Here is a 13361-nt window from a genome sequence, read left to right on the forward strand (position 1 = left end):
AGCATTGGAAATGCATATTATGCTGCTGTCAGTCGTCTATCACACTAAAAACTTTTCAACATTTCTCAAAAAACAAAAATGACAAAAAGATGGCTTAAACGACAGTTTTAAAAAAAACCTTAAAAAAATATATAAAATATGCTATAAAACAAAATTTTTCATAAAAATTCTAAAAAGTAAAAATAGAGTGCAGTTTAAAACATTTAAACACAAGTTTTATTTTGAACTTATCTATGGGAAGCTTTTACAGATTTTAATTTTAATTGTGCCTTTGAAAGAAATTTTGAGAACAGTATTAAAATTTATTTTCCTTGATTAATGCATAAAATGAATTTAAGTAGATAAATATATTAAACATAACAATTGATAAGAGTTCATATGTTATGTGGGTATAGCAGCATAGATCACTGATGAATCTGTACCAGAATCTAAACTTCAATCATACAATACCTATGAAAATGAACAAGTCCAGTTCACTTGCTTGTTTCCCTTGTTCTAGAGAACCATACAGTTTTTGACTCATGAGGCTTGCTAATTCAACCTCAAAATGGCTATTTCGATTTTTTATGACTAATTTTATGTCATTTTTATTTGTACTTTAAAATACATTGCACCAATTTGCTCCTAATAAGAGTGAGGATTATATGTTCTAAGGACAATTGAGACTGAATTTATACGGTACATTACTTAAAATTAGAGACTGGCCACGCTGTATCAGAGAGAGAAGAAAAACATTTTTAAATCCAGATTTGACTATCAACAAAAGTGAACAAAGGAAACTTGTTCTCAGTGAGAAATATACCTTGGATAGTATATTTAGAACAATGAAACTAAGAAATTATTCAGATAAACTGACACACAAACATTTCTCATATAGTGTTGTACCAATTAAGAGCATCAGCAAATGATCATTAATTATTTCTTTTTAGTTAGCAGTTTGCATGGGATGGGTCACATGAATTCTATTTGAATAATTTCTACATGAAAAAATTTACTTCAACTCATAAAGCACAAGAACAATGATCAATTTACATAAACTCACATACTCTATGCATACCTAAATACATACTAATTTTTCAACTTTGATCAAATAAAAAAAATCAAACTGTAAAAGTGGAATTTTTATGGTAGGAACATAAATTTCAAAAGAATTATCGATGATGAACTTCTCATAATAAAATATTGATTTTAATTTAAAGAATGCTCATAGCTTTCATCTGCTATTCAAAATCAGAAGTTTCAAAGCTGCTATTCAAAGAAATTGAAACAAAAGTAATGTTGCCTTGATACATAAAAAACACATTGGACGGTGGTATAATATACTTGTTGGTGGCAATGAAATGTCAGTTATGATTACTTAAGAAATAAGCCATGAGGTTCTCTAGGAAACCAGGAATCAAGTTTCAGTGCAAAGTTTGAATTCTTCCAAAATCACACGAGAGAAAAAAGGTTTAGGGATATCTTGAAAATTCTAAAAAGATTTCAGAGCCAAAAAAAAAAGAGGAAAAAGAAAACTACTCACAGTTTCATTTTCATTACAAAGTTCAAAAAATGAATTTTTAAGTTAATGAACCTTTTTATGTTCCCAACCTTCTCCTGATATAAATTTACTACAAAATTCATTCTATGTTTCACATGAAAAAGCTTTCAGTAAGGCAACATATGCTTTTCAACAACATACAGTTTCTTAGTACAGATTCAAGCACAATTAAAAGCTTGAAATGATAATTTTGTACTTAATCGCTTTATTATACGGTAACCAAACATACTGCATAAAATCTCTCAATGCATACGTACATACATACATATCACACACAGAGAACTACAGACAAATCTCTTCAATCTCTACAAACAATCCTTTTGATTGGAATTTAAGAAAGTATCAAGCATAATAATTTCAGACTGAAAAAATCATTCACTCTCACAAATGGGGTGAGGAGGAAGTAAATAACTTGAATAATGAATTTCAGGCTAAATTCCAAGTGTTTATCATAAAATTAGTTCAGAAGAAATTATGAATTACAATTCAAAAAAAGGAAAATTTTTAATGTTGCTCAGGAGTTATGCAATTAGCTTAGTTTAGAGCTTGAAAGAGAAAAATACTTTAAAAAAATTACAAAAAACTATTTCGATTTCTTAACAACACAGTCGATGATAAACACACCTTCTTCAACAAGCGATACATAATAAGAAAATTATAATGTTGATATTTTTCAATGCACTTATCATAGTCAAATTGAAATATATTTTGGGGGAAAGGATAAATGTTTTTCATTTGTAAGGATTATTATTTTATTTTAAATTATTTGCAATTCATAATCAATCTACTTAAAAAACTGCATCTAAATCTAAGAATTAAAATAGCAAACAGTCCAACTCTGAATTCTGATAGAGGCTGTGATTTTGTTAGCGATTTCTCTTCAAGAAATTTTTTCTCCAGAGCTGAAATTAAAATATGTTTGAAGAGTATAATGAAAATTTACTTTATGCATTATGAATATAAAACTGCAATCCAGTGTCGCCAAACTGAACCCGTGATCAGGAACATGAACGTAAATACATGGACAGCACACATTCATGCAAAAACCAAGAGGACACACCATTAAGTTTATTACCAATTCCTTTTCTATCCAGCAGAGCAGGATTCAATGTTGGAAGATACTGAAAGAGTAACTCAACTGCATGGCAGCGAGCTTTAGCTGTACCATGAGCAATGACAGTCAAAAGATCCTGAAAAAATTTTTTCCTCATTTTATTTCAAGAAAGATGTTAAAGGCTCGATGCGTTAAAAATGAAAACACCAATCAATACTCTTTGGAAATCTGAATACAAAATCAAATTCTGCTAGATAACTGAAAAGCTTTGGAAGGCCTTAAATTAAGTTACACATATATACACTCAAACCTGTTTTTGAGCAATTCTTTTTTTTTTTTTTTTTTTGTGCAATTTAACAGGATTTTTTGTTAGGAAAACTATTTTTAAGCTACTTATGAAGTTTTGAACAAATTTGTTTATGCATATTTTTTTTATGCGGTCCCTATCCAGCATACAAAAGCAGGTTTGAGTGTATGACAATTTTGCTATGTTGTGTGTGTTCACTATATCAATGTACTTGTCAAGTGAAATACACTGGTGGACAAAATTAAGAGATGGAGGGCATTTTCAAACATTTCTCGGAAAATATTTCATAAAACCTGGACAGTTGGTTGCCATATAATAGCGCTATGGAGCTGGTATCACTGAGATGAGTTTACGTATTCATGTGGGCGTTGCTAAGGCAGCAGGAGCTATAAAGTCTGCAGCCAGCTTCTCAGCTCATTCCACTCTAAAGACACAGTAATGATTTGTATAGTGTTTCTTGAATAATCTTGCTGTTTTTGTTGATTTTTTGGTTAAGAGAGTGAACATCATCGTTTAGGCAAACGTATGAGGTGGAGAATTGTGGGTAGACTTAAGGCAGAACAGTCCCAAGCTCAGGTTGCTGGGGAATTGGGTGAAACTCCAAACATTGTTTCAAATTTGTGGAGTCAGTTTAAAAACAGTGGGACAGTGTCCAGAAGACCAGGACAAGGTTGTCTGAAAGCAACAACGCCCAATAAACACCATTATTTGTTACTTCTACCCAAGCATCAGAGAATGTCCACAGCAACACAACTGTCTAGAGACCTCACTGCTGCCACAGGAACATTAGTTTTAAGCAAGACAGTTGCCAGGAGGCTTGATGAAAGAGGGTTGTATGCCAGGAAGTCTGCCATTTGCATCCTACGCACTCTCGCCCACAAAAGAGAACGTGTACAATGATGCAGACAGCACCAACATTGGACACCATTTCAATGGGCTAGTGTTCTTTTCACAGATGAATCCAGATTCTGTCTACAACCTGATCCATGGCGAATATTCATATGGAGGGAACTTGGGATCTGATACCATCCCAGTAACATCATGGAAAGTGATCATTATGCTGTTGGAGGATTGATGGTTTGAGCAGGGTTTATACAAGATACCCACACACCACTGCATGTGTTTGACACTGGTTCCATGAATGCCCAGAGGTTCAGACAGGAGATCCTACAACCCTATGTGCATCTTTTCAAAAATGCTGTTGGCCCTGAATTCGTTTTTATTGACCACAATGCCGACCACATAGGGCTGTCCTGGTTGAGGAGTATTTAAAAAGCGAAGATATTCATTGAATGGATTGGTCAACCAAATCTTCTGTCCTTAACCCCAATGAACATGCTTGGGATGCTCTTGGGAGGGCTATTGTGAAACGCCAGCCCTCACCCAGAACTATTCTGGAGTTTAAAACCGCTCTGGTGGATGGGTGGAAGGGTCTTCCGCAAGCACTCCTTAACTCTCTAATTAATAGCATACATACTCGTTGCACATGCTGTCCATCTGTCAGAGGTGACCACACACTTCACTAGAGGCAGCCACACTCTATACAAGCCTCACTTTCATTGCCATTTTTTATCCAGAAGTTCAGTCCACATTGGACATTTGGCAATAATGCTTGGCAATAATTGGCACTTTAATTTTTTTCTTTGCACACACTATTGTTTTACTATAATTTATATCCATACCAAATTTCATTAATTTTTATCCAGTATTTCTGGAGATATTTGGGAAAATGTCTTCCATCTCTTAAGTTTGTCCACCAGTGTACTATAACATGCTTCTTAAAAATAATATTTAAGCTTACTTTAATTATGTCTTTTTTCAGGCTCATGTAACACTCCAAAACTTGACAATGGAAAGCTAAAAAGAAAGTCTTCATTAACAAAAAAGAAATAGTTAACAAAATAAGATAATAAATTATTTTATTAATTAAATTATTAAACTAAGTTCAGAAATATATAAATTTATCTCCATAAAGTAAAAAAAAAGCACGCCATTTCACATTTGAGTTTATAAAACTCAAAAGACAAAAATAACAAATAACTATTAACTTTAACTTCAAATACATCCAGACAACAAAATAAAAGTACTATCAAAATAATTAAAATAAAAAATAAGAAATAGATACAAAAAAATGTATAAACTATTATAAAAACTATAAGAATTAGTAATAGTAATATAGAAAACAACAGGGTATAAAAAAACTCATTAAAAAAAATTCATTTTGTCATTTTTAAAAATTAATTCAGATTATTATGTTTTAAAAAGATTTTATAAACTTCAGTTATGAATTAATTTTCATTTTAAAATATACTTAAACTTGAAATTGATATTTAAAAACATTACAAAAACATTATATTTCAAGTATTACTTACCAAAAAACTTTGAAAGATAAAAAAAAACTTTAATAGATGGCCTAGTAGTTCACACTTTAAATACAGGAAAATATGGGGAAACAAACAGATAGGGTAGCATTATAAGGGATGAAAATCAAATGAAAGTTATATGACAAAAAAGAGGTATTTAAACTTGCAGATTTAAACCAGTGACACCCTAGAAAATAGTAATACAATAAACTAACAACTAAATATAAACTGAAACATGTCCATGTAATAAACGTCAGGCGTAATGTAAAAACTAAACATTTTTTACATGATTTAAATATGAAGAAGAATTAAATCACTTCAATGGCGCTTAGATGAAAGGTAAAACATTTTATTTTGCACAAACAAAAAATTAACAAATCAACATGTTAGTAGCAAAAATATTGCATTTCACATGTTGCACTTGGGACACTAGGAAACCCTGCAATGAGTTTCAGGATGCAAGCATTTTGATTTTGTATCAATTTACAGCAACTATTTATATTTCATACACAGAAACACGTGTGACATGATAAAATAATAAAAAAGGAGATTAAGGATGAAAAAACACTATAACTACAACTACAAATTGAAGCTCTCTTAATTACTTTTTTTTTTCTGTCTAATACTTTTCACAAAAGACAAGTCCTGTCCTGCTCTACTTTTATCTTACACTTCTTTTGATTTAAATTTAGTTCACACCACATTTACTTTGCTTAATACATCACTGTTATAGTATACATTTAAGGGCTTTGATACCTTTTTTTTTTTTTTTAATTTGTTTGCTTTTATGTAACATATTCAAAAAGGCTTTTAAAAAAAGCACAAAAGAATGGCTGAATTAAAAAACTTTACCTCAACAAACTACAAGTCAGTTTTAAAGAACTATTATTATTATTTTTTTTTTTTTTGTATGTTTAAGTTATTTACTTATATCTGACTTTATTATTATTATTATTTATTTTTTGGCATATATGTTTATATACTGAACTACTTTATTAACAAATCTGAAGATCAAGCAAAGGCAACATTAAAACCTTTTATTTTTAACTGTTTGATATTTAATGACAAAATTAATAATGAAATTACAATGAAAAAAAAAAGATTTTGAGAAATGATGTCACAGAAAAGGAATTTTTAAATACATGTGAAAAAATATGAAAAAAAGAAAAATAAAATAAAAAATAAAAATTTTTAAGACAGACTAAGAATATGGAAAAAATGCCTGAATCTGCGAAACTTGAAATGTCTGCATATTCATTAGCAGAGCATTAGAATTCCCAGATTTTTACTATCTTAAGTGTCTCCAACCAAAACTAGAATTCAATTTTCTGTTCTAAAATCTTAAGAAAGCCAAGATTAAAAACTGGTGAACAATATTAATTTTTACAGATGGCATTAGGTTAAATCAGTTTGGATGCAACTGGATTGACATTTTCGAGTGGGCCTGGCAAGAAGACGACTTTACAAGTCCTCATATACTGAAAACAAAAGTAACAAAGGCTGAAAATAATGATTAGCCCAATATTTTTCAAGTCAAAGGATTAGAAACACATAAAAATTAAAACTATTTTGTTTTTCAAAAGCGGATGCAATCGGATTTTAAATGCGCAAAAAATCGGGACTAAGACGAAAAATTGTAAAAACAAGCTCCAAATGCATAAACTTGATGATATTCTGCCAAATATACTATAGGAACTGCAACACTAAATGCAAAATTGCAGTTTTGGCGCAAGTTTTTCCGATTTTAGTGCATAAAAGTCTATTTGGCAGTCTTTTGGAGCAGTTTGGCTCGGCAATTGGCACAGCTAGCACATCCCTGGTTTTTATAAGTATTTTTATGCTTTTTAAAAGACTTTCCAGAAAATGCTGCTAATAAATCCAATTCCTGTTATTTGTTCAAAGATAATGAAAATTAAATGAAAAAAACTTACCAGTGCAATCAGTATATTGGAAAATCATCATTAACACTGCTGCTGTCGACATGCTAGCATAGCTGTCACAATTGTCTTTAGGATCAGTCCCTTTAAAAGAAAATAATTGCCATGATGAAAGCAATTTGTTAACTTTTATACAAGAAGGTAAAAAGTTAAAAGAAATGCAAAAAATAATGAGCAGAATAAGAATTGCACATACATTTTTCTGGGTTTAGAATTTCATTTTCAAAGCAAAAAGAAACAAGTTCATGAATGTTTCGACGTTTACAAGTTCATATGTTTAACTTAAGTCTTTTGCTAGATGTGTTTTCAAACTGAAGCTTTTCTTTTTCTTTCTTTTTTTTTTGCACTAAATAGGGATTCCATGAAACCAAAAACAATGTTCTCAATGCTCTCAATCATAGCTCATTTTTTAAGAATTTTTGAAAATGTCATGATTTTGAAATAATATATTAATTAATACCTACTCAATGTTAAAAATAATAAAGGCCATAACACATAGAACTTCAAACGGATACTCACTAAAAGTAAAAGGTATAAGGTGGTGACAAAGGACGTCAATGATGTCTTTGTGCAAAGAACATGGAAATAATGTTATTGCAGAAGCCACAAGATAAGGTAATGTGTCCATTAAATCATGTTCCAAGAAGGGCACCAGACAAGCCAAAGTATGTAGAATTGTAGAACCCAAAGCTGAAAGAGAGAGGAGAAAAATTAATTAATTATTAGAAATGAAATCTCATATTTTCATTTTTAAGAGACAATATGGGAACTTATCATGAAACCAAATATATTTATCGTGAAACCAAATCATTTATTTTGCTTAATAACAGGGACATACAACATCTTTAAAAAAAATAATAATCAGCTTTTTTTATAACTAAGAAAAATAAACCTGAAAAAAGCTAATATGAATGCATTCTAATGGTTAAAAATATAAATGTAATGAATAAAATAATGAAAACTTGAGTCAGATTTTTGGGATCAGGTAGAGGCAAAGTTTTTCTAGCTTTGGAGAAAGCTTGGAAGCTTTTAACTTCATGCAATCTTTGAGGTTTTCATCATCAAGTCTACTTTTAGATTTGTTTTAGTAATGGCAATAACTGAAAGAAATTGTTCACAGTTGTGGGTAGAACAAAAACTTTTTAAGATGATAAATGCATGAAGGGGATTCGTTCTTTCTACAGAAGTATTCTACGAATAGAAGTACAGTGAAACCTCTTCGAGTGGCCACCTGTTTTAAGCGGCCGCCTTTCTTAACGGCCAATTTTTTGCAGTACAGATTTTTTAGCCCATAGACTTAATGTTAAAAAATCTTAGAAACAGCCACCCAACCCTTCTGAACAGACGCTGAGTGGATGACCATCCCATTTTTTCATGAAATTCTATTCATTTTCTGTTTCTAATGTACTGTTTTTCAGTTCAAGGGGGAAACAGTTCAAGGGCTGTTAAAGAGTTCCAATAATTTTGGGGAAAAATTGAGGGAAGACAGAAATTCTCAATTTGCTGAATGGAACTCTAAACTTTGCCGCATCCCCAGACAAAATTTGCTGAACAAGGAATTTTTGGGAGGTCTCAGCGGCCTCCCATTGGGGCACCCTTGTAAATAAAAAATGCTATCTGGCACTGTCAATCACAATTTGGTATAGAAAATGTCAGCACCAGCCAGACCACACACATTGGGTCACTTTTTTAATGCAGAGAAAATCCTCAAAAGTGGAAATCTTGCTGGCAACCTGATTTTTTTTTTTGGGGGGGGGGGGGCTATCCTTTTGCTGAGCAGAGTATAGTGACTAATGCTACGCAAACCTTAAATATTGGTTTACTTTCTTTATTGCAGGGAAAATAACCAAAAGTAGCAAACTTTCTGGCAACTGGTTGCCATCTTTTGGTTCCTCCTCAAGCCGAACAGAATATAGTGATAGCGACTTGATCTCTTGATCAAATAGCCCAATCAAGCGACATGCAGAGCACATTTTTATGTGTGTAGGGGCCATTAAAATTTACTCGGCAATGGCACCATTGCAGTTAATTTTTAATGCTGCTTGAGGACGGATACAAGGGAGGTGTGATTGCCCCTTCCTTGAGCCAAGATGCACAAACTCTCACTCTGTATACTTTACTGAAATTCCAAAAATGTAGTTTTAGGCAATCTTCAATTATGTTACGAAAAAGGGGCTCTTCTACGGAATTTTTTCAGAACTGTAGTCTTGAAAATGCAATCGTACCACATCTTAATGAAAAGGTTATATAAAATAATCCTTAACAACAGGGATTGAAAATTTGTGTAGGAAGTTTTTCAAAGTTCCAAAAACTCTACTTTAGACAATCTTAGATGGTATTAGATGATATTTGAGGGGTCTCCTCCAAAACGTTTTTTAAATTAAAGTAAAAAAAAAAAAGCAATTATGAGACACCTTTGATGACATTAAAATAATGGATTGGGTTCAGTATACTCCTCTGTATTTTTTTAAAAATGGAAGTTCCCCACAAAAAAGAAACTTAATTTAAGACAATCTTCCATTATGTTAGGGAGTGGAGGTTTAGGAATTTATAAAAGGATAAGTATCTGAAATCAATCGTATACCTTGGCTTACACACCTCGCATACACACCTAATCATACACCTTGAATACATTCTGTATTTGCAGTTGATGTTATTAAACAACTGAAGAGCCACCAGTATGTTTCTATTGGATCATTAAGGACCAATATAGCCTTCTCAATGCTGTCAAGGTAGGTTTGCACAACAACAGAGTCTCTCATTAGCTCAACCTACCATGAGCCCCATGCTGGACCAGCGGCACAGCGTCAACTAGCTCAACAAGGGCCTGGTGGAGGGTTTTGTAATCCAGAGAGGGGAAGAGGGATGTCCGGGCGGCATCCTTCTCGGGAGACCTCAGGACGTCCAGAGAGATACTGGGCACATCTTTCAGCACACTGAAATCAAAACATAGATAAATAATAAAAATCATCAAAACCATAGAGGACGCCACAAAATAGTTCAATCAATTTAAATACGAAAAATTCTTCAAGAAAACATAAGGGAACAATTTGCAGTATTACTTCGCTCTAATAAGTAAGGGAACTTACAAATTTAGATTATAATGCAAGACTTAATATGTACAGCCTGGAGCAAAGGAGAATCAGAGGGGACATGATTCAGTAGTTTAAATTTTTCGAAATGGAAAGTGTTAATGGGTCATTTTTCAAAAAGTGTAACTTTTCTCCATACGGTTTTTACAGTAAAACCTTTAAGGAGCAATTCATTTAACAATAATATTTAATTTCATCAAAAATACATCTGTTTAAACCTGCCAACAATTCTTTAATAATAATTATTATTTTCGTATATTTTTAGTTCACAACATGTGAATTCTCACCTCTGTGGCATGTCACACACCTGGTATGACTGTTTATGTTACTTAATAGCTTGTTTAATTAAAATATATAAATAATAAAATAAATAAATATACTTATTTATTTATTATTCCTCTCACAAGTGTCTCAAATACTAATTGTTTAAGTATATTCAATTTTTTAATATTGTGTTTTAGTTTGTTTTAATAGGACAAGGAGTCATGTCACACAATAAATTCTCACCTCTGTTACCTAAACGAAAAATGCCATTTCTCATCAACACGTGGCAGTAATGACATCACAATTTTATTTTCCATGAAACAAGGGAAGCCCCCTTGTTTATTTTTAGCCATAGTTGAAGTTGCGAGTTTTTTGTCGAAAGACAAGAAGATAGATTTTGCTTTAAAAACTAAGTGTGGTTATTCTAACTTCTCACCTCCATGAACTTGAATTTCAGGGATGTAAATTAATGTAAAAAAAGAAGTGAACATGGTTTCATATGCTTAACATGTGCAGATTGTAGCAACGAAGAAAAAAAAAATTTCCCTGAAAAATGTATCTATTAGGCCTATATTAATGGAAAATTTCTCACCCTCTGCGACTGACCTTATAAATGTCATTATTTCTAAGGTGAAAATAAATGATGGAGAGGAAATACATCAATATTAGGCATGCTACCAAAATTATAAATTGCCAGTATATCCTCAAATTTACTAAATAATATTTTTTAACATACTTATGAAACTACTAATTGTGACGTACTTTTAATTAAGAAAGCTTAATATTATATTCCCACTAATCATTAAAATAGCTGATTGTTGCACAATTAACAAAATTATTAACTTCGATATTAAATTGGCCTCAATTTCTAAATATTAAAAAAAAAAAATTCCATGAACAAGGCATTTCTTTTATTTATGAGTAACATAACATGAACTTGCTGGGCCTCTGTTACATTTTTGCACAGAAAGCAGGACAAAATGTCGTTGTTTTAAGCTATTCAAATCTCAGGCAAATTTGGAGATTAGGAAAGATCATTACTTTAGTAGGATTGTTGGCACTTAGATCAGCTTACCAAAAGAGGCTGTAATAATTAAGGGTGTAGATAGCTTTAACCCGTTCGCACCCAGTGTCACGCGGACGCTACACAACAATTCCTCTCTTATCAGCCTAGCGGCACGTATCCGCTACGCGCTCTGATCGACGCTGACGTCCCAGCGTCACATATACGCTTTCTCGAAATGGAACGATTGAATTGAATATTTAAACGATAATAGATGGCGCTAAATGGCTATAACTTTGATGATATTCGAGTCACATGGTATTTGACCTTCATGTACACGCTTTAGTTTCTTATTTGGACCTCTCAATGGGATAGGATTTTTTTTTATGTAAACAACAGTGAATCACTGCTCTGCGCATACGATTTATGAGGTCTCAATTGCTCTTGTTTATATCTTTGCTTCTCTTTTTTTGTTACGAGTAATTGAAAGAGATATACATCTAGCTGAATAAATTATGGGGGAGGGGAGGAAGGTTAAAATATTTTTGCGTATGTGTTCCAGACATTTGGGATTCCCCGTTCGATGAGAGTACAGGAAGGATTTAAAGCGGCACTGAAGTTTATGATTATTTTTGAATCCTTTCTGATATTGTTCTTCTTTATTTACTCTTTTTTATTTGGAGACTGGAACATTGCAATAAAAATGGTTAGCGAAGTGAATGAAAGGGAATGTTTTCGAGAGAATTATGAAGCAATTTTGAGACTTGTTGCGTGGGAATTTAACTAGTTTAAATTCGTTGACCTAAGTTGTTTTAATTAAAAATACATAAGGAACATATTTTTTTGCTACATTTCTTTTTCTTTGATTGCACACTCACGATGTCTAACTCTAACTTTGTTTTTGTGCACATATTATTTAACTTTGTGCACATAGTTAAAGTTTTAGTATTCTACTTATTTCACTCCCTTTTAATAATGTAATAGTCTTTATATTAATAATTAGTAATCAGTAGTACATTGTTTAAGCAAATTTAAAATTTCAAGTCATTATTTTAAAATGCTGATTTTATATGAATATTTTTGTTCAGTTAGGCTTAACTGCTGTAAATGCTCGGGCCGATGGCGGCGTTCCATTTCTGAACGTTCGGTCCCGTAGCTGCGCTTCGTTTTCCATGCGCAGGTCCTCAAGGGGTTAACAAGGCCATATATCTTCTTTGGGGACTAATAAACTGACTAGGACTAGCCTAACTGGGCCTAGAGCCTGTTGCTGGTCATCCCATTTGTATTTGTATTAATATTGATAATTTACAGAAGATCCTTTCTATGGGTTTTAAGAAAACCAAGGTTTGTTGAGAATACCACCAAGAATCTTGTGACATTAACTGGGCTAAATAGTGCAGTTCAAAATGCAATAAAAAGTTTGTTCTTTTTAGAGACTGTTAGGTAGAATATTTGTAATGTTCATACAATTTTAAAGTATTTTCTCGAGCTTATAACTTTGGAGTTTAATTTTTATTAGCTAAATTCACAAAAAAAGTTTTAGCCATAAGATTTGCGATTCCATCAGTGAGTAAAAGCTTTATACAGCAAACCTTTATTTCAAAAGCACTAAACAACTTTTTTAACAAGGAGATCAGGAAATTTACAATCTTAAGAGCATTATACATGATATAGACACAGGGGCAGCTCGTCGCTATGGGCAGGGTGGGCCCGGCCCACCCAAAAAATTGTAATTGATAAAATACATTATTAACAAAAATATCGTTTTGTGTTTCAGTTTTAAAAAAGTAAAAAGTAAGGC

The 13361-nt window shown here is 32.1% G+C and overlaps 1 protein-coding gene across 1 annotated transcript in view; it reads right to left on the minus strand.

The window, feature by feature from the left end:
- Window positions 1–13361, minus strand: part of LOC129220600 (protein unc-79 homolog) — a 144637-nt gene that overhangs the window by 127657 nt on the left and 3619 nt on the right. The window contains exons 4-8 of the mRNA XM_054855029.1: window positions 9977–10137; window positions 7721–7891; window positions 7196–7285; window positions 4703–4758; window positions 2616–2730 (exon numbers count right to left, since the gene is read on the minus strand). Of these exons, the coding sequence (XP_054711004.1) occupies window positions 2616–2730; window positions 4703–4758; window positions 7196–7285; window positions 7721–7891; window positions 9977–10137 (593 nt within the window). The remainder of the gene's footprint in view (window positions 1–2615; window positions 2731–4702; window positions 4759–7195; window positions 7286–7720; window positions 7892–9976; window positions 10138–13361) is intronic.

This window comes from Uloborus diversus, chromosome 4 (assembly GCF_026930045.1).
Source record: "Uloborus diversus isolate 005 chromosome 4, Udiv.v.3.1, whole genome shotgun sequence".
In the NCBI taxonomy this organism is placed as follows: domain Eukaryota; kingdom Metazoa; phylum Arthropoda; class Arachnida; order Araneae; family Uloboridae; genus Uloborus; species Uloborus diversus.